The sequence below is a fragment of the Dromaius novaehollandiae genome, chromosome 2 (assembly GCF_036370855.1).
Source record: "Dromaius novaehollandiae isolate bDroNov1 chromosome 2, bDroNov1.hap1, whole genome shotgun sequence".
In the NCBI taxonomy this organism is placed as follows: domain Eukaryota; kingdom Metazoa; phylum Chordata; class Aves; order Casuariiformes; family Dromaiidae; genus Dromaius; species Dromaius novaehollandiae.
Window position 1 is genome coordinate 112708325 of NC_088099.1, and position 22516 is coordinate 112730840.

The following is a 22516-nucleotide window of genomic DNA, read 5'->3' on the forward strand; positions in this document are numbered from 1 at the left end:
AAAGTGGATTCATTATCAACCCCTTGATTACTCTACAGATGTTTTAAATTTATTGCTACCTATCTTAATGTTCCCTAAATTAGCTATTTTCAAAGTCTTTACAAACACAGTTTAGCAATTATAAGACAGCATATAATTACTCTTTTTAATAAAAAATACATTTTAGAAGAGATTGTACTTTATTAAATAGAGCATGACTCAAAAGGAAGGCACTTTGTTTCAGTCAAAGAACTGAGATGTTCATTGGGTAAATTAAACTATTCAAATATTGTAACACGAAAATGTGTAAGATTTGAAGCAAGCCTAACTTCTTACATGAGTAAAGTACATTCTACCAGGCAACAAGCCTCCTTAAGTACTTGCTTAAGTACAAAACACAGCACATGCTTACACCCTCTGCAGCAATTTCTACCACACTGGTGTGTAGTTCACCAAAGCAAGCACTTACAATCTGGCATTAATGTAGCAGCAATCCACTGGAGCATGATACACTTGCCACACAAATACAAGGTTTAATTTCATGAGTTTTGCTGTAAGACTGCAGAATATTCTAAGCCCCACAAAGAACAATTACCTGTACCGTAGATTGCTAGGGCAACCACACTGATAACCTCAGCTAAAAGACCAGAGAATAAAATACAGAATGGTCTCTTTCAAAAGTATAGACAGATGGGAGGAAAAAAAGGTTAGGACAAATAGCCAGTGCAAGACACATACATGTTTTTTGAACAAGCTGAAGTCTTCCGTCCTTACCTCAAAAACCACATATTTCAGAAGCAATTAAATTTAAAACATCTGCAGCGTAATCACTGGGTTGATAACGAATCTACTTTTGCAATCCACTTATTGCCAAAGTAATAAGGGGGGGGGGGGGGGGGGAAATGGCCTTCCTAATACTGATATACAGATACACTATTCTCTTGAACATATCAAGCAATTAGTTAAAACAGGATTTCACATACCGCTTTCATGGAGAATTGAGGTTTTTCCTGAGGCAGGTACCCTATTTAAAGCTGTAAATGCAAACAATTTTCCAGCTACAGTGGCTCGTCACATCAACTACATGCTGAGCAACTGGGTTCCACTACAGTTCCTAACTGTCTGCCACTGTTGTCCGAAAAGCGGATTCGTTGCCCGGTGTGCAATGAGCCAATAATTACACACTCAGGAGAGACATTTGTTTATTTATTTCAGAGCTGCGCAAGCCTGGGTGCTCGGTGGTCTCCCACAAATCGAGCACACACACACCCCCAACTTTTCAGGTAGCATTTATACAATCAAATTTACCATATTTGTGACTTCCTTCCTCTTATTTGCCATATTTGTGACTTCCTTCCTCTTTTACACTGATTGGTTAATGATTTCTTCACATTTCCCTGGGTCCCACCCCTGCTTCTCAAGGTCCTGGTCAATTAATTAACACTGCCCCAGCTGGGTCAGTAGGTGTTATCTTCTAAGGCCCTGAGGAAGAAGACATAATCCAGACCCCTTAATCATCACTGTTTTAACAGTGAGAGGAAGCTTTTTGCTTCCCAAGGTCTTGGCGCCCAAACAGGCCTCATTTCTCAGCCTTGGCATCCTCCCTTTTGGAGAGTGGGGCACAGGAATGCAGACTGCTTGTAACTCCCTTATCTTTCCAGCCTGCACCAGCTCTGAGGCCTTTTCTTAACGAACTAGGAGCGCGGCCTAAGGCTTCAGCAAATTTAGCTACTTATGCTAAGCAAGTGTGCGGCTACTCATGCTAAGCAAATTCTATCTAAGATAGAAGTTATCCAAATCTACTTACTTCAAACATTCTTTCTGAGCTTCTCAGGGTTGTCTTGTAACACCACCACAGCAGTTAGAAGAAAAAGTTATAGATCTTTAGCTCCTGTTCCCAACATGTAAGTCACGGCACCTAGATGACAACTGCCCTTTCTAATTTTGTGTAAAGTGAATTTGAACGACTTCTTAAAAGTTGCAGCACCCTTCATGCATTGCTCCTCCATTCTTTCTTATTTCCAGTGGTTGCCTCAACTTGTTCTATTGCAAAAAACACCCAACTGAGAAGATCTTGGCACTCCCCTCTTCTTTTGTCCATCAGCAATCCTTAGGGCCATGATTCATTGCACTCCTTTGTTTCTTTGAGAAGTCATTCAATTCAACTCTGAAGATGGGTACCGTTATATCAGGAATGGTTGAAACTTGCTGAAAGAGGAAAGACACTTCACTGTATTTCCCTCTCCCCACTTCTTTGTTATGTTTTCTTCCAAAAATAGTACAATAATATATTATCAAGTAAAATTTGATATACAAAATCTAATAGACCTAGATTTGATGCACACAGGAAGTTCAATTAAAGATTTCTGCACTTCTAAAGCACTGGCATTTTTCAGCTAGTTTTACAAGTACTATTTCTAGCAGCCAAGGAAGAGTCTTGTTTATTTAATTTCAGTAGCAACACTGCCCTGGTGAAGTCTACAGATGACCTTTTATAGGATAAAAAGTGTAAGAACTGTGGAAGAAAAAATATGATCTGATCAGAGAGGGAAGCTTATTCAACTACAAACTCAAATAATTTGAATGCTTAATTCTAGCAGAAATGTATGTTCCTTGCTTTATTACAATTCTGCAAAATATTCACATACCATCAACATTTTATCATTTCATCTGTATGTAAACTACACTAGCCAATAGCAGGAAAAAGCTACTTTTAGCAAGTTAGATAGAAAGGGGAACTGAAGAAAGTACCCATTCCCACCCACTATTGGGCTGCTACAGGCATGCTGAAAGCAGAACAAACATTGGAAATCCCTGCATCAGCTCTAAGACACTGTCGCCGCCCGAAAGAAGTCGTTCAGGACGACCTCCCTCCCCTTGGGACCAACGACAAAGTTCGTGATGCCCCTGGACTGAATTAAGGTGAAACGACACCAGCCAACCAGTTTTAAGATTCATTAACACAAAGAGAAGGCATGTGGTCAAATAGGATCCACTTGCTAGACAAGTCCCATGTCACACGTTTCAAACAGATTGAGAGAGAGAGAGAGAGAGACAGACAGACAGACAGACAGAGAGAAAGATATCACCACCCGTGGATCCAGCAGCGTCCCGTTGGTCCTCTTCCTTTGGGAGTCTCGGTGGATGGGGGCGGGGGGGCTCCCATCTGTTGGTAGGTGGGTCTTCTTCACCCGCCACTCTGAGCCGATGATGTTCCGCTGACTCCGCTCCAGTTCTTCAGTCGTCGCAAGCAAGCCCCCCCTATTCACCCAGTCTGCAGTTTTTATAGGTTCTTGCCCCGCCTCAGGGAGGTGCTTCCTCACTTCCCATGCAGATTAGCTGTCGTGCGCAGTCCGCCCTCTCGGAACCTTCCAGAAACGGGCTGGGGGCATCTGGGGGTCTCCTGCTCATGCGCAGATGGCAAATGAGTACCTGCAGTTCATGCCAGACGTGTTATTCCGTGCCCTTTTTACCCCGTGCAGGTGCACGAGGTTGTTTACCTCGCAGACGGCTCCCGGGGGCGCCAGCGCGGCATTGCCCAATGCGCCTTGGCAGCGGCGGCTCTGCAGCAGCAGCAGCAATGTCGAGACAAAACCACATTTAGTACCGGTTCTCTACAGACACTTGAGCAGTAGGACTGTGACTGCAATTTTACTTACTGATAGGACTAGATTATGCTCCAGAACAAATTCTGTTGGCTGCAATTTGGGGGTCATTATCCACGTGTACAGAGCTGTGTGCATGCATGCCCATGCACAACGCTCCCTCCCAGAGTGAATTACCGATATCCTCAAATGTAATACAGGTTGCCCTTTTAGTTCATGATCCATTACTTGAGTATGTTCCTAATGCCTTAAGGACTGCATTGAGGACCCCACCACCACCAACAGCTCATCTTGCTGAGAAGCCCATTTGAAATTTTGTAAAACAAGTGAGAAACATGTCTCTATTGGAAAAAGTGCCATCTAGGAAGTTTCAAAGGTAAACGACAAACAATGGAAACATTAAAACTACAGAGTCGCCAGAGTCTTTAATGTAACAGAAAATATTCAGTAACCTAGGTTCAGCGGTTGTTACTGACTACTGCACAGTCATACTTAGAAGAATGACTTGGAGATTTAAACCTTTAGAAATTCAGTTCTTTCAGAGCAGTTTGGTACAGAACAAACCAATTTAATCTTGAAAGCACCATGAAGTGACACTACATATCAGCAAGCACAAAAAACAAGAACAGCATGGAACTTTACCATGTAAACTACACCTTGAACACCACACTAAGGCAGATTTACACTGCAGGCCAGAGCACAGCACAGAGGTACTCAAATTGACTCAGGTATTATTTGCCACTTAGCCCTGCATGCAATGTAGACATACCCTATATGTCTGAATATATCTCAATACGAATTAATTGAGCTTTGCAGCACGACATTTAGGCCCTCATTCTGCATCACCAAAATCAACAGTCATTTTCCACCAACTTCAGGAAGTGCAGGATCAGGCTTGTAATCACAAACATACTTGTACTAACAAAACATTTGTTTGGAACATACAGCTGTGTCAAGTTCAAACATGAGTCTTCAGGGCATGCAGACTACTTACAAATGTTTAAAAAGACTGGTTCTGAATCTTTCTTATATATACACACACAAGTCCATCTGTCACAGACAGGCAAATGTAACTCAGAATCATGAGCTTGCTCTCGTTTTTTGGTAGTGCCCTGCACGCTTCTGATAATTAAAAAATAAAAATAAAAAAATAGTTGCCACAATGGATTTTAGACCATTCCAACTTGCACATGGATATGATCTCTTCTTGCTGCATCCAGTATATGAAGTTTCACAGTTGCTTCTCGAAGGCAAACACCAAGTAAATACCTAAGAAGGAAAATGGAGTTTTTAAACTTTCAGTTTCCTCTGCCACTCATGTGAGTTTTCATTTTGAAAACAGGTTGATATTTTAGCCAAACAATCTATTAACAGATTACTGAAATAATAAAAATTTCTATGGTTTTTCTATGGTAATTTTTCTATGGTAATTCTAGCATTCAAACTCATAAAAGAGAATTCTAACATGACTCAGTTCAAACATTTCCAATTCAGTTTATAGGCATATTTTCAAGATGGAGCTAGCCATGCATAAAAACAAAATATTTTTAATATTATTAATATGGTTAATGTAACACTAACTTTGGTTAATGACACTACTGAAATGTGAATGCAATTCACAAATTAGCATGCAAGCATAACTATGCCATTCTACACATAATTAACATTCACTGGTGCATAAAAGGTCATATACAATTTTAAGTTGAAGACTCCTTTATACATGCATTAAAGGATAATTAAGTTTGGAATGATCAACATTTTTAATTAAAAAGTGAACAAACTCATGGTAAGAAATTTTGCTCTTTTAAAGTATCAGGGACAAAGAAGAAATGTTTATAAACACTAGATTGCATCTTTTCAAGTCTAAAATGTACATCATTCCAGAACTGTATATTCAGTCTACACCAGCACCCTTGGGAGATACTTACTTGGCATATAAACAGTGCCAGCCATGTCAGAGGCTCCTATGTTTCATACCAGTTAAGTTTAGCTAGTTTGTTAAGAGACCATGAGGCCAGTTTGACAGGTTTCCAGTTGAACCCGATCTTTGTTTTAATGGATAAGGTGCCATAGCTACACGGAAAACACATCTAGACAAGCCTGATGTACATTCTCCAGCAGTAAAGAAAAGTCATCCTTTACATCCTAACCATCAGAAGTACTGTACTCCAGAGCTCTCTAGAAAGAGACCACTTTTAAAAGATAAATGATTGCTGTATTTCCAAGGTATAAAAAGCCCCTTCCAACTAGATTCATGATTTAGGTAACACTTTTACATTGCTGGAACTAATGTCTACCTTTATGATTCACACCTTTTAAAAATTAGCTAATAATTTTCTATACCAGGAAAAAAAAAACAAAAAAACAAAAAAACACACACTTAACTATCTGTAAAAATGCAAATCTTGGTTGGCTACAGTTACAACAGAAGTCAGTAACCATCTCTCTGGGAGAAAGCTTTTACCCTTAGTCTTCGCAGCCTCTTATAGCTGTGTTTCATTAAATTTACAGTTGAAAAACCCAATGTCAAAAGTTTTCCATAACACATTTGCTTACAGCATTCAAAATGTATTTAACAATATCAAGTCCTTTTCAGTGTCTGAGGCAGACTTTTAATAAAAATAAAAAATAAAAATAAACACTAAATACCTTCTCACTAGCTATGCTTTAATTGCTTCTTTCTGAAGTGTATTAATCACCACAGGCAATGAGTAAAGCTTCAGTTCCTGTCTCCCCAATACAGACTTATGTTTTTGAAGAACATACATCCCACAGGAAGTTTGCTTTCTAGTTGAGTAGTAATGGCATAATACCCAAGTTTACCAAACAAAAGCACAGAAGTATTGTATTAAACCTTTTAATTCTGGCAAAATAATCCTTTAACTGTGGCATCTCCTTCTCCTACATTCTAAGTAATGCTTCCCAAAACTACATTTATACTCAAAAAGTTTGCATGCCAGAAGCTACTTAAGTATAGCAGTTTCAGTCTCTTTTATGCATTTCCCCCAATTTCTTGAAACATGCGCACTAAATAATCCATATTTGGGCATTTAAGTAACACACAAAATATCTCATTTTATTTAGAATTTGCAGCCTATATTTTTTAGAATTAACAGCCTATGTATTTTACATAGTTTTCATCCCAGTCATTCAGTCAACACTGAGTTTTCAAAACAATACTTACTTGTTGCTTCCCATTCAGATTTACTCAAGGTTCCCTAGAAGAGGACACAACAGGCAGTTTAAACAAGAGTATAAGGAAAAAAATAACACACAGATTTAACTCAGGGATAAATCAATCTTTCGCAGACCAGTTTCTAACCACTCACACTAGCTGCCTATTTAGGGACTAGATTAGCATTACTGTAGACCACATACGCTTGCAATCCCAATATCTAGGATGATAGGGGATTGGGATACCGTAGATCATGGAAAATACCTGCATTACATAAGTATAGCAAAATAAGCCAACAGTCTTGTGAAACTGCAACTCAGAGGCACTTTGCATCCATTGCAGCATGTCAGTGTGACTCCTACTGACTCAAGCCACTCTCCAGCTCTCCTTCCTAACACTCGTGCAGACATCAGGAAGAGACCATATGCCACAGGGCTACCCACCTTCCCCAGAAGTACTGCCTGCCTTGACCTAACATCTCCCTGCAGCCCACAAAAGCTCCTATTTGTAGGAGACCATCTCCCACCCCAGCTCAGACATTGTGAACAACAATCTGCCTTGCAGCCCCAAGAAACGTACTCCTAGCCCAGCCTTTCAGACACAAGCAGGGCAGCAAGGGAAGCACTCAAGATAAAAAGCTACTGCCATTTACCCTACCAGTAAAGAAACAGGAGGTAACAAACAAAGAGCTGATTTTCTGCTCTGGCCACTTCACCCCGTTTCCCCTGTGCCCCTGCTGGGGGCATGATTTAGCTCATAAACTATCCACTGGACAATCCTGACCATATAATTTATCTCTTAAAAAATTAGCAAAAAAAGGCCTGTTCAAGCAGGTTTCTTCTCTGCCAGGGGACATACCACTGTCTTACACTTCTTCCTAGGCAACATCTACTCACCAACTGTCAAAGAACAAAAATCAGGCAAAAGAAGTCTTTGGTCCAACTCAGCCATTCTCATGTTCTTAAGCACATTTCTTAAAAGCAGCAATTTGCTTCTTAGAACTACCAGGTTTCAAATACAGAGAGTGTATTTCTTTTCTCTTTTGATGTAGGATTTTTATATATACAGTAAAAGGCACCTATCTTCAGGAATTCAGAACATGAACAGTAAATAATCAATGGTTAAAAGAAGAAAGAAAAAAACCAATCCAAGTGAAAAATTTTGAGCTGATTTGCCTCATGCTATATCCATCACAATGAAGTAGGATGCTATCTTGGAGTAACTGCTTATGACTTTACTAAAACTGTAAGGCTCCAATTTGGGTTCTTTCTCGTCAAAGAACCTCAACACATGAAGACCTAAAGTTCAGACAAAAAGAGCCAACATTGCTTATCAAGAATGAACAGGCTGAACTAAGCCTCTGTAAGGTTTCCATCTGGCAAACACAACAATATGTACCTTGCGTACATAGCTAGTCTGGCTACAGATAGAGAGGCAACAGGCAAATAAATGGGTGCACCTCCTGGGGGGAACAGACACTGCCCCTTCTGCTCCCTTCCCAGGAACAGCAGCTGTGCGGGTGCCTGTCCATCCTGCACTCAACCAATTCTGAGACCAATACAAGAGAGTGAAGGGCTGGGAAAGGCCCAGCTGCCAGAGCTGGACCACTACAGCCACTTAAAAAACCTGAAATTCACAGAGCAGTCACACACATGAGATTTTCTGGGTTTGGGGAGTTTTGGGTCCCCTCACCCAAGGATGAGCACAAAGTGCTAGCACGCTCAACCTCACCTTCAACACTTCTACCCTAGTCTTACAAAATTCTCAGAAACTGACAGTCTTCCCAAGCAGACCACATAAGGAGGACACAGAGCTGGCTGAAAAGTCATAATCAAAGAGCAGCTTGTTCAATGTTTAACTGTGAGGATGTTAAAAATAGGGTCCAAGTGTTAAAAATAGGGCCAATGGACTCCAAGATTGTCATGTACTCCTAAGGACAATGGAAGAAAAAAATGCTTTATAAAAACATCTGAGAAAGACAAGCTCAGAAAGGTAGTGAGTACTCTTGAAGGCAGGACTAGAATTAGGGGGAAAAAAAAAAGATCTTATTACATCAGACAAATGATCTAAAATCTAGTACGACCTCCATTAAAGGTAGTTCATACTATCATAATTCTTTTATTTCTATAATCATAAACCAAGCGTAGACATTCAAACAGAGAAATAGTTGGCTAAATAGGAGAAAAGCACAAAAACATTTCCAGATTTCAAATACATACAACATTTTGAAGAAAATTTTCAACTGACCTATGTCAGAGGATTAAAAGAAGGAGGGAAAAAAAAAGCTTTAAATATGTAGTGTTAAGATTCAGAAACCAAAGAAAGTATTTCAAATTGAGGAGTGTTGGAGCAGTTGCCAAGAAAGATGGCAAAACATCCTTTCGCATTGTTACAAGTCTCTTTGCATTGTTACAAGTCTCTTAACAGCTAACAACTTAGTGAATGTAATTCTTTGAGAAAGGGGTACAGATTAGACAAACTCTTTAGCCTTGCAGTTGTGTAATTTTTCACATGCACAGAGACAATCACACCAATTTCTTTTTGTAGTCAAAATAAGAAGATACCAAAGGTCTGCAAGATTAGGACCTAAACTTTAAACACACTTTATTTGCATGAAGTAAGAAGGAACTTACCAATGGTAACTTTGCCTTGCCATCTTTGATAAACTCTTCTGCATGCTCATAATCATCAGGTTTATCAGAAACAAGCCTGGAATCACCAAAGGCTGAATATGGCTGAAGAACATAGGGGGGAAAAAAGAAAAAGAAAAAGAAAAAATGCTGATTAGGTAGTAAGATACACTGACCACATCAATCAAAGGTTTATCACAACATGGCCCAAAATGGAGGTCAGACCTTATAAGGAGGATGTTAAATGTATATGTCTCCTTTAAAGAACCTGTACGATTGGGTGTGATATTATCTACTTCCCAGAAAAAGTGACACTTGGGATTTATCAATTAAGTTCTAATTATGCCTCTGAAACAGGATAGTTAAAATAAGCTAGAAAAATTCTTCTCCATGTGGAGCTTATAATGAATATTATCTTCACGTAACTCTTCCAGAACAGCAGCTGAACAAAATGACATCTCTTAAGGAGAAGTACAGAGAACTGAGCCTTAGACAACTGTGAGATTTCAAGCAGAATGCTTAAAATGGCTAAATGAGACACTGGAGCTGTAAACAGAAGTATACATCTGATTCTTTTCAAGACTATATACAAGATCCCAGTTAGCACAAAATAGTCTCTACTCACCAATGCAGTCCTGGATAGTAAGTGGCCACTAATTTAAGACAATTCTCACTTTTCTAACAAGCTGGTAGGCAAGAGGCTGTGTCACTGTGCTACTGGCAATATAAGCCCATATAGAGCACCTTCCCTTTCAGAGTCAGAAAGGGCAGTCAAGTCCACCTGCAGCCCACACAACAAATGTTTAATATGACAACAGGTACCGAACTGAATAGTTTTATGCCAAAAACTCCTATCGTTTGAGGGAGGAGGGAAGCAGAGAGAAGTGCGAGTTAAAAAAAAAAAAAAAGTCTCAGAAATGTTTTTGGAAAGCTTCTCTAAACCTGCCAAAGTCATCCAGTATAAGAGCTTGAGGCACTGGACAAAAACATAAGCTCAGTTGCAATTAAGTGCCATTTTCTTATATGAAACCAGCCTATTTTTTATTCCTACTGAATTAGTTTCTGTCTTTCCAATCAATATTTCTTGCACAAAGATCCAGTTGTCAGTCTCCCTCTGATGAGGAAGGAATGGATTACAGTTATCACTGTGTAACATCAGGCATGATTCTTGGGTTGCCATATGAAAAATAGAAGCAAACATGCCTGGCCAAGTAAAAGCGAAAAATGCCTTCTTCTACCTACTATTTAATAAAAATGAAAATTTCCCTTACAACTGAAATTTTACCTACAAAACGGAACCGTGCTTTCAGCCATAGTTCTTCTACTGGTAGTCTTTAATTAACTGCAGAATGTTCACAATGAGAATTTCAATTGTTGCACAAATAATCAGCAAGACGTAAACCACTATTTAAATGAAACAAATTAACCCTGTATTTACCTCCAAGGCCTGCATTCTCCTTAACAACATTTTATGCTCCTCATTCTTGATCTTTTCTTCATAGAATTCCCGAAATGTCATTTTGTAGACTAATTTCATACCATGCTTCTTCGCCATTCTGACAAAATAATACGCTTAATTAGGGAATCCATAAAATTACTACAGTTTTATTTACAAAGGACCAGCTTTAAGCCACAGTGACATCTTATGGTATTCACTAGGATTACAATCTCTCTAGAATTTGTTTAGTAAAGGAACTTGGATGAAAAGAGCCTGCAGTACTACTGTAAATTGTACTTTTTAGAGTTATGTCAACAAATATCTTCAAAGAACTCAGTTCAAACATTTCAGCAGAAAAACATCTCTTCTCACAACGCATACAAGCTCATAAGTTCCATCTGAGTTTCCATATAAACAAAGTTATTGCCCCTGCAGTATCATCATCCTGCCACATCAGCTACTACAGAAATGTTAAGAGATCCACCTTCTACTAGATTTAGTGCCTTATATCTAAATTACACGTAAAGGCAGTGTGGTCAAGCAACACTGAAGTTACAAGCCACAGTGACAGATACTGATATTCTTCGTAGTGATCAAGAAATAAAGTGGGTGAAACGGTACAGGTTTGAAGAGAAAGCTCAGTGTTGGTATTACATCCATACTGAGCTTGGACAGTGAGGGGGGAGGAATACAACATGGAAACACCTGACTATACCTCAGAAGGAGGCAGGCTGGGAAGGCCAAATCTGAGTTCATGCAGAGGTAATAGCAAAATGCATGCTCACAGCCGAAGTAAATGCAGAGGAAGGAAAATAAAAATTGTAGGAAAAATCCTTCCTAAATATCCAAAAAAACTTGGAGAAGACAAGAAAGAGGTACCATGAGGAAGAGGATACACAAGAGGACTTCCTAAAGGACTAAAGAGAGGTAGAATGAAACCAAAAAAGTTAAGATTAAAGGAAGAGAAAGATGACTGTATTAAAGGCTGGCTGCATATCAAGTACAACAGGTACTGAAATTCCTATATGAAAGGTAGTGTAAGCCTTCACAGCTTCTGACCAGAGCACCTTCAATTGATTGCAATGGTCAGAAGCCAGATTACACAAACTGTTGGATAGAAGTGTGAGGAAATTAGAGCAACAACAAAAAATGAGGAAGGAGAGAAAAATATATTAAGAAAGCCAAAACATTTTTATTTTCTGACAGTATTGCGCAGTGATACACAAGCTAAACAACTGCTTATTCACATTTCACTGTTTTCATTATACAATGAATTAAAACTAACTTACTCTTCCAGCAATGGAAAATAAACCAAGAACTCAGGAACATCAACCACTTCTTCTAAGTGGAAGTCATACTTGCAGCCAAACAAGGGATATTCTCCCTTCTTTTCAAATTTTACATTGTAAACATCATTCCCAAATGAATTTGTTTCTGAAGCTTCAAGTCGTTTTCTATAAAATGAGACATAAACAAATAGTAACTGACTGACCAGATTTTAAATCTTACAGAGAGAAATAACCCATAAAAGACCTGAAAGTATTTTTCATAGTGCTATACAGGACAGAGTTCAGTGATCTCTGTACTTTCCCATCCCTCTTATTAAGTAAGACATGAAAGACATGAAGACATGAAAACAATGAAATAAAGCAAGGAGGCATACTAGGTTTTAACAGTTCATCATTCCTACACAATGTACCAAGGATTAAATAGACCTAGAAATTAACCTTCAGCTCAAGGAGTTTATATGGAAGAGCAAAACCCTAACCGTTATTTTCCAGTTTGTGGCTGTTTTGTTACTATATAAAGTCAATACAAGTCTATAATTGAGGATCTAGACTCACCCCGGAAGAGCCCTGGCTGCAAAAGACAAGGGTTAGTACAGCTTCACCTATTTGATCCAAGTTCATGAGTGAGATTTCCTTACTAGAAGCCAAAACCACTGCAAAAAAACTTGGGCTTATTTTGCACAAACATATCAGAGTACTGTAAGAATGACTATCAGTTAATAATGCTTCACACACTTTTGAAAGACTAATAGAAAATGAAAGTACTTACACGAGCTCAAAGCTATTTGGAGTTGTGCCAATAAAATACCCCCCAGGAGACAGGTTCCCACAAGCATTTTTAAGCATCATGTCAGCCTGCTCATATGTCTCAAAAGAATAATGGTAAACAAATTGACAGCTGCAAATGTCAAAGCGCATATGTGGATCATTGTATTTGGAAGACAGGAGATCCTGAAATGGATTTTAAAAAAAAAAAAAAAAAAAAAGTGCTAGAAGCTAAAGAAACAAGCATGATTCAGTTAATTCTTTGCAGTTTTTCCTTTCGGCCCCCACACTTTCACCCCTTCAACAAGGATATGATCAGAGATGAGACAAAGAAACCCAGTGCCACACAGAAAACCATGCACAACATTCGGGAGCAACAACAATACACATATTCATTTCAAAGTTACCATTTCCTCAACATTCTTTTAAAGTGGTCAAGTAACTGCATCTCCACACCTGAAAGGTCAAAACCAAAACTAATGGCTACTTAATAATCTCCAAAGATACTGTATTCTGCTGTTGAGGGTTTATAATCACATATAACGACCATTTAGCTGGAAGCAAATATCATAATAAAAGGAAATTTCTGTCTACCAAGTCTTTGTAATCAGAAGTGACATTTCTCTTGCTCAGAAAGTACCCATGAAATGTACAAGTGGGGGGGGAGGGGGTGTTTTAAATATAGCAGCTGGCCTGGCCTCCAAGTCATATTTGTTTTTATTTTCACATACACATGTACCCCCTTTCTTAATCTAAGTAACCAGTAAAGGTGAAGAACAAAGTGTTGGAATTTGTCAGGTTAAAGCTTGCCACACTTTGACCTTGTATTCCAGCAGTTCTCCAACCTTTTTGATCACACTTTCTTTTATACAATGCTTTGTAGGCACCATAAACAAAGGAGTACACAAATTTTCCCAAAAGTCCTTGATATACATTCAGTATTTATGTTTCATACCTAACTGTCCTACTTAAATTTCTCTTCTCTCCCAGACTTCCCATCCATCTATTTACTCCCAGCCTCAACCAGTTCACGCTGCATTCACCATTATGTATGCAGCAACTCAAAAACAGACACTTCGCATACCCATAGCAATTTTATCTGCTTGTTTACTCCTCCTCTACTGATTTATAAAGAGAGATGCAGGGAACTGGTATATGGAAGGGAGAAATTATGCAAACTGTGAGAGGGAAATTTTGCATGGCGTATATATAAAATAGAGGATAGAGATACAGCCAGGAAGATGAACCTGTGTGTGTACGAACAGACAGAACAGAGTGCACAACAGACAATATACTTGAATATAAGACCGAGCTGCACGAGCAATATTAAAATATCCCTTTTTTTCCTGTCCAAGGCTTTCTCCCCTTTCCCTGACTGCAATTTTCAGTCAAAGGAGAGATCATATGGAAGCCTGCAACTGACTGGATTCCTCAGAAGGGGAGGCAACCAAGAATTCAAGCCACAGACCCCTTCTGTAGGGCTGGGAAGAACAGGTTCAGCCTTTCCATTGACACACTGGCACCAGCCAACCTCTGTCCCTCAGCCTGTGACAGCAGGGCATGCTCAGACTTCATTTCCAGGAAGCAATGGCAGTGCCAGGTAGAAGACAGTCTCCCAAGCCTCAGCAATGTGTTCCATACCTGGTTCATACAGTCTAAGAAATCTGCTCTACCACACAAGTGTTAAGGATATGTATTATAGGAGTTAAAAGGCTACTAGAAAAATTACAGGGATAAGCAAAATGTACAAGTCAAATCACAAAATGTCCTTTATTCACTCCAGCATAAAAACACATTGACCAGTTGTCAACATCTCATGGTATATGCCAGAGCTCTGGAAATAAGTATTACTTCCCTTTCCTTTGTCAGGTGAAAGAAATTGAAAGCACCAGATTTGTTAACTGAAGTACACATTCCAGCTGCAAAACTGTTACACTGAAATACAATAAGCAGACACATTTAACTACACTTTATCGAACTATAAAATATGGTTGATTCTCCTGTTAGTACAACAATCTGAGCTTAAAACTGTACAACATACCCAAAACATCACAGCATTACAATCACTTCTTATACCTGCTTAAAATAAGAATGTCAAATATCCAAAGTATTATAAAACATGACAACTGTACCTTGGTACTATCCGCTTGTATAAATTCTGCATCAAAAATCCGTTCATTATAGCGACATCGTGCTGTCATGTCCTCATACCGTTGCTTGCACTGCTGCACAGAAATGTCAGCAATATCTATTAAAAACAAATAAATAAATATGAAAGCTTCTGCTCAAACAAGAAAACTGGAAAGATTATTGAACACAGCAGACACGCATGGATAAAAGTTATCTTCAGTTACACTCGGACATGAAGTTTTATTTACAACTTGCAGGAAATGAATTTAGTTTGGGACTGTAACTCTTTATGTAGTTTTCTGTCTTTATTTCAGACAAAAGTTATAGCTGAAAGATTTTAAAAAGCTCCCATCCTTAAAGGTGCAAAGAAAGCTCCCAAAATCTGAAGTGATAGATATTAGGTGATTAAGTGCAGTTAGCATTATCTAATATGAATTAGCTAGAACAGTTCAGTTCCCAGTTTCTCAAAACAGTACTGAAAGCTCTTCATACTCTTACAAATGTAAAAGATGTTGAAATGCAATCATTTGTGATATATGCTGATATATTCATGGAATTTTTTTTTTTCCTTTTTAAGACTGTTCCTATCTCAGGTGTTCATTTCACTGAATATTGACAGTTCAGATAATTTTAAAACTAACAGTGAGCAACTAATTTACAAAATAACTGTTGCTTCCCCAGACCACCCTTACAGAGCTTTTTTGCCTAGGGAGGGGAAGATGGTGTCTCCTTCCCAACATCTACACAATTCATTTAGGCAAAAGATTATTTCATCTGCTTTCAGCTCTTCCCCTTTCTGATTCTGAAAATTTTTAGTTGATGGTAGTATCCAAGACCACTGGTTTTTTTCATAACGCAGCATTTTTTTTTTTTTAACATAACTCTTCCATGTTTATTTTTAGAATGGTAAAAACATTGCAAAAGCTTAGACATGGGAGAAATGATATGGCAAAATACAAAAAGACAATCGCTGGCAATTGTGTTTTTTTACTTATACTAACTTTTATTTGAGTTGAACTGAATGCTGATTACACAGGAAAAAAAAAATCAATGGTTCATCTTATATTTATGTTGGCAATAAAGTTGATGTTTTCAGGTTAAAAGACTAACTGTCCCCCTCCAAAAAAACAGTAACAAAAAAAAACCTTTGCGACAAGAGGTATGTCACTGCATTTTTGGGCTTATTAACAAAGGAAGGAATAAAAGACCTGAGATGTGCTTGTTTTTTTCATAAAACACTGGTGTACTTTTCCTGGAAAGTTACTGTGTCTTCTTACCTATACAGACAAGTTTTTTAATTCTGCCTTTTTTCCATTTAAGTAAGTCTCCACCTTTGCCACATCCTAGATCCAAAACAGTTATATCATTCTTCTTCCGTCGTACCCGGTCTATAAATTCACCTACGGAAATAAAAAGAGAGAATGCATACGCAGGCCTCTGTAATTCACTTTTATTGTAGAGAGATCCCTAAATGGTCCTGTGTAGAGAACCCTAAAGGGTTCAAGAATTTTAAAATACCTCAGAACCTAATCTGCCTATAGGCCTTCTTGATATTACAGACTTAAATCTCTCTTTCTACAAATTACTAATGAAAACAACAACTACAAATTCCTAAAACTACAGAAAAGATAATGAACACTTTCCATACTAATGTGCTTTGCATGTAACGTGACTTGAGCTCTGAACTGTTTCCCTGCCAGAAAAAGGCAAAACTTTATACAGTTGCTTAACAGGAACATATGTGTGAGTAGAGAGTAGGGCTCTCTTTCACTATCCTTGTACTAAAGGCAGGTTTCACCTAAAAGTATAAGAAATCATTCTGCAGAAGAGAAAACACCAAGGAAACGTGAGCAAAACAACGTATCAGATGCAACTTTTTCTTGCTGCCACATTACAGATGTGCAGAATGTTCTCCACTCAATCTTTCCTAGGCCTTGCAATAACTAGATATTTCTTTGCTGTCTTTTCACCCTACATATACTAATTTCATTTTCTCTTCTATCTCCACTCTCTCTAGATATTTCTGCTCTGACTGATGTTGGCACGTTATGCAAAATGTATCAGCATGCTAGCAGCTTTTCTTCACAGTAAGAGACATGAAATATGTTTTGATACAAGCACTATAATGCTACATCATTTAAATTCACTATGACTAAAAGGCTTCAACACAGGCTTCATGAACGGCTTTATATAAACCTAAATATTGCCTCTATCTGCTCTGATGCCACACAGCAAAAAGCAGCACGCTAAGACAAATGGTACCAACATCTCCTGGCACAGCTCGCTCTTCATGAGTCTATGGTGCTCTGCCAATAACTCTCTTCTTTGTTTGGAGATATCTTACGGTTTTGTTTCCTCACTTTGGAATTAGATTTGTGGGATGGTAGACATTGTCTTTTATAAAAAGCTGCTATATCTTCTTCCTCAAGAACTGTATTCTCTAGTTTTTCATCTTTTTAAGCCATAGACTGCAGGTAACATACAAAATGTGTTCAAGTTTTCTGCTTAACCTGGTCCTGAAGACAAACTGCCTTGGGAAAAATGCTAAGAAATTATTTCAGATGGGTTTAAGTAAGAAGAACAGCTCAATCTGACACACACAAATTCTTTATGATCTAAAGCAAGCTGTCCCTTTCTTCTTTGAAAAAGGCAGAAAGAAGAACAATTTCCAGTATGAACTTCTTCCAGTTTTCAGGTCAGCTGATCTTTAAAACTTTAGGATTTATTTGGTATTCCAGCAATATAAGACACTATCACAAAGATGCAAAATAAAACTACATATATTTTATTCCACTTGAAGATCTTACTGTATTAACACACACAAAGTAAGTGTCAGAGTCAGCATCAGAGTGCAGAACATAGTTAGAATTTTGTACAAACATTAACTACATTTTGCTAAAGTCTAATGCAATCAGTTAAGGAACCTTACCAATTAGGACACTCTTTGTCCAGTTATTAAAGTTTCGGAGGTAGAATATACGACTCTGGCTGCGTTTTTCTAATCCAACTTCTTGAAGTTCATTATAATGTGCAGCTACAGCTTGGCCATGGCCTATCTCACGCTGTAGAAATGAGGAAGTGAACAGAATAAAACAGTGATTTCTTTTTATTTTTTTTTTCATTTAATCAAAAGACACATGTTCACTTTAAGGATTTAAGAAAATAAACAAGTAACGACATGAAGATCACCAGCTTTATTTGCATACAAACATCTCCCATATCTGCCCTGGTACTGACCTCAGCAGTTCAATCACAGCAGAGATGACTCCCTTAAAAATTTAATTTCATTTTCCATTGGTTCAAGTAATTTCTGAAGGATGATGCCTGGCATCATTCATTCACGGAAATACTTAAGTTTCAGATCTTCAATAATACTCCTATTACTCTCCAATAATTAGTTTTGTTCCTCCAAAAGCCAGGGATTCAAGAAGATGTACCGTCTCTAGGAACTCTTTCAGATTTAAGCTCTCTCAAAAATCCCGTATCTGAAATTCAGTATTTATATCTAACAGAAGTGTACATACTGCAAATATATCCAAAATGCCAACCTGCTGATTTTGTGTATTCAAAGCCATTAAGTGAGAGATCACAACATTAAAGCTTTGAACAGACCATTTGTAACTCCAGAGTCTGACTACCTTACTTTCTCCCCTTACCAACGTAAGCAATAGCTTAATGACAATACACCATTCAATACTTAACAGCCAGCTAGCTGTAGAAACATCTTCATTTTAGCCATATATGTAATCAGTCCAACAGATTTCTGCCCCATATGATATAGAGAAGCATTCTGTACCTGGGTATCACCCTCTTAAGACTTTCTCTCCTTTTAAATAATTGTCAGTTTTATGCATAGGATGAAAAAAAAAAAGTAAATTATGCATAAATTACAAAGTAACACAACACAGAGGACCAACACAAATTCTGTGAGGTGCACTAAAGGATCTGAAATAACAGTAGAAACATGAATGAAAGATTCTCATGAGTCAGAGCTCACAAACATCCCACAAAGCTCCAGACACTATCAGTTCACACAATTAAACAGTATTCCCAACAATAATCCACTAGACAAGTCAATATCCAGACACCTTATCATTAAAATAGCAGTTTCTCAACGGAAAAGAAGGTTTGACTAACTTTAGTATACTACATTCATTCCTCAGTGTCTCAGATAATTTTGGTAACATTCAGAACATACACAGGCATACTCCTCTGGAATAGCTATGATTCCCATTATCTCTTTATTACAGCTCTCACAGCTGAGTGATAGTAATGAGTATTCTGATTACTGCTAGTCTTTTAGTATAAGCACAGACAGTTCCCTGAATGGCCAATGAAGATGATTTAAGCTGGAAGAGCCGACTTTGACAAGTGTGGGAGACATTCGCACAATCCATGAACACACCTCAGCTGCTTCAAGCACAGTTGCAAAGAGCCATTAGCAATGACTTCTAGACCGCTGGCAGCTGTATCCAAAGTAATCACCTGTCTATGCCCTTAAGCTACACAAAAAACAATGTTTCTCTTGATCTTCTAAACCTGACCCCAAAACTGTTCTTTATTAGAAAGATGCAAGGTTTAATAATGCTTCAACCACAACAGATTATGTAGCCATAAATTAACATCCAGGAAAAATTCTGAAAAGAGAAGCAAAGCTTGAGATCAAATATATTTTCAAATTATACTTAAATATCCCAAAAGGTCAAAGTTAGAAATTGATGTTATAATGTCCAGTCCACAAGTGCATATATAATAAGGAATAGTCTTATACAAAACATTATTTCCCTTTTTCACCCTCCCAGTTAGAAGGACAAGTATTTTCAGTTGTTCTCACACAGCCTTAAACAAAACGAAACATCAGGTACCTGCAAAGCCTTCAGTCCTTCATCTTCTTAACAAATCATACTAAAGTTATACCACAGAAGATGCACTTTCTAGAGTTTCCTAAATTACACCTTATTCAGGAGATTAAGGACAAAATATCTTATGGAATAATCTTCCACGCACAGACAACTATACACAGGATGACTCAAAATACAAGATGTACTAATTCAGGATGCATGAGTTGGACAAAGACCAGTAAATCCCATGCCACACTACCAGACTGATACCACATAGAGGACAGAATGATAATTTTAGAATTAGACTTCATTTCCACCCCTAGCATGTCCTGAGATCAGATTTTTTAAACATTCTAATTACTACCCCTTTTTCTCTTTTGTTGAGTCCAACATAACTTCCGCATCTGTTATTTTGCTTGGAAGCTATCCACAGAATTAATTTTGACATTTGGTGGTTCACAGTGGTTCACATATGCTCAGTGCAAATATTTTCAACCTTTTCTCGGGCCAAAGCTTTGAAACAAGAATTTGAACATAGCTCGAAACAAATGATACTCACTATTTTCCTAGGAGCTTCATCTTCAGGATCTAATTTCCTCTTTTTTCCTCTGTTGTCCTGATTATCACTAGTAATTTCTTTTTCATTTTCAGTGGAGTGCCCTGTACCTGAAGTTGAGCTATTGCCTTCCAAGTTGACACCTGAATCTTCCTCTAAAGTATGAGATGTTCTCTCTGCTTCTTCAGACAAATTCTTCTCAACTTCCTGCTCCTCTATCTTGGTTAAATCAGCCATTTTTTGAGACGTTTATCTCCTTGTTTGTTGATCAGAACAGAAATCTACAGAAGAAAAAAAAATACTGTTTTTATTGTTGAATTTAACTGAGTCTCAGTTAATGTAATGATTTTCAATCATAATAATACCATTATGAAAAAATAAGATAGGCCTTTGGAATAGATAACATATAACACACATACTTCAAATTTAATAAAGATAGCCAAATAAAATAAATGGAATTTCAAAGTACTCTCATTATAACAAACCAGTGAAGATATATCTCTGTTCTTCATGTCTGAGTCTCTCATAGCTATCTTTATTTATGCACCTGCAAAGCTTTTTGTCTTTTCGAGTTTGCAATTTCCCTCCTTTTTTCCCCCCCAGTAAAATGTAACCTACAAATCACTTTCTGTTTAGAAGCACAAACTGCTAAAGTACCTCAAGTTCATCTTTTAACCTGGTATGTTTTCAAAGGGATGCCCTTAAACAAACAAACAGAAAAAAAAAATCAAGATTTTTTCATAGGAAATTTTCAAATCAATTCTGGATTTTCAAGTTTGCCAAGAATAACCACCATGTCTCAAGCTTCAGTAACACTAAGAGTCTTTAGCTGTAACTGCACTTCTGTTTCTCCACTTTATGAATATCTATACATTCTGTATGGCAGCAAACCACTGGTATGATGCTCATGTAGGCTCTAGTACATCCCAGCCTTCTTTCCACCATAATGGGGAAACAGGGCACCCACTTTTCAGCAGGGCATAGGAGGGGATAATTTGGCAATTCCATTTACAAAACAGTAGCCTATTTCAGTCTAACAAAGGACAGGCATGCTTCACTGTCTTCAGGCTTATGCCTCCCGACTACGGCCACAAGAGACCTATTAAGTGGGTCATAATGAGGCCTCAGAAAGGCTTTCCTCAAAACGCACCACTTCTAAGTACAATTCATAGAAATATTTTCTCACTGTAACACTGCATCTATTTCTAATGCTTTCCAAGAAACACATGCTTTCTTATCTTCACTTAGTTGTTGCATTATACCACATGCTTTCCTGGCCTTAATTCAGAAACAAGCAAAATTTTTAAAACTGCCAACAGGAAAACCAAGTGCCCACAGGCCTGCATCAGGCCCCATCAGAAGGAAAGCTGAAGGGCTCCAAACACCAAGAGAAACAACGGGGGAAAACTGCGCTCGCGGCCCGCAAAGTCGGATGGGGCAGAGAAGAGATGGCAGCCGCAAAGGTGCCCGCCCGCCCCGTTAACGGACTAGGCCCTGAAGCCTTTTAGCCGCGCTAGCGGGGGGCGGCTGTACAGAGCGAGGGAGCTGCCTCTGACGCGCAGCAAGCACACACCTTCCCCCAGGGAGCGATCGGGGCCGTTAACCGCTTCCCCCCTGCTTCGCCCCGCCAGCAACAGCAGAGGCGCGAGCCGCCGCAACGTCACGCAGCCAATTCCGGCGCTCCCGCCGCACATTGGCGGCGGGGTCTCCGCACAGCACGCGCCCCGCCCGCCCCGCCCCCCTCCTCTCCCCTCAGACCCCGCCCCCTCGTCCACGCGCCGCCCCGCCCACTTCAGGCGCCCGCGCTGCGGAGGCCCCGCGGTGCTACTCGCCTCGCGCGAGGGCCCGACGGCGGGTTGGGGTCCGCGCCGACTTGCCCGCGGCGCCGCCTCGCGCTCCGCGCGCCGTCAGGCCGGCCCCGCGCCCCGCAGCCTCGCCGCCAGGCCGTGCGGGAGGGCGCGCACCACTCACCGAGCGCAGCGCTCCGCCATCCTGTTTGCGGAAGTGGCGTTCCCTCAACGCGGCGGGAGGGCTGGGTGTGTCACATCCGGGGGAGGGGAGACAGAATACGACGCCGCGCACGCTTAGGACGTGCTGCGCTGCGCGCT

At 39.2% G+C, this 22516-nt stretch overlaps 1 protein-coding gene across 3 annotated transcripts; it reads right to left on the reverse strand.

Annotated features, from left to right (window-relative positions):
• Positions 1-3990: 3990 nt before the first annotated feature.
• Positions 3991-22507, reverse strand: RNMT (RNA guanine-7 methyltransferase). Of its 3 annotated transcripts, none has more exons than XM_026094299.2 (11): positions 22380-22507; positions 20412-20689; positions 17941-18073; positions 16289-16411; positions 15014-15129; positions 12886-13067; positions 12117-12281; positions 10828-10945; positions 9393-9494; positions 6769-6802; positions 3991-4853 (listed from the first exon to the last, which is right to left on the reverse strand). In XM_026094299.2, the coding sequence occupies exons 2-11, from the start codon at positions 20643-20645 to the stop codon at positions 4816-4818; spliced, it is 1245 nt and encodes a 414-aa protein (XP_025950084.1). In that variant the 5' UTR covers positions 20646-20689; positions 22380-22507; the 3' UTR covers positions 3991-4815. The 3 variants fall into 3 exon arrangements, with proteins under 3 accessions (XP_025950084.1, XP_025950085.1, XP_025950086.1); XM_026094300.2 differs by lacking the exon at positions 22380-22507 and adding an exon at positions 22241-22373; XM_026094301.2 differs by lacking the exon at positions 22380-22507 and adding an exon at positions 21982-22137.
• Positions 22508-22516: the final 9 nt, after the last annotated feature.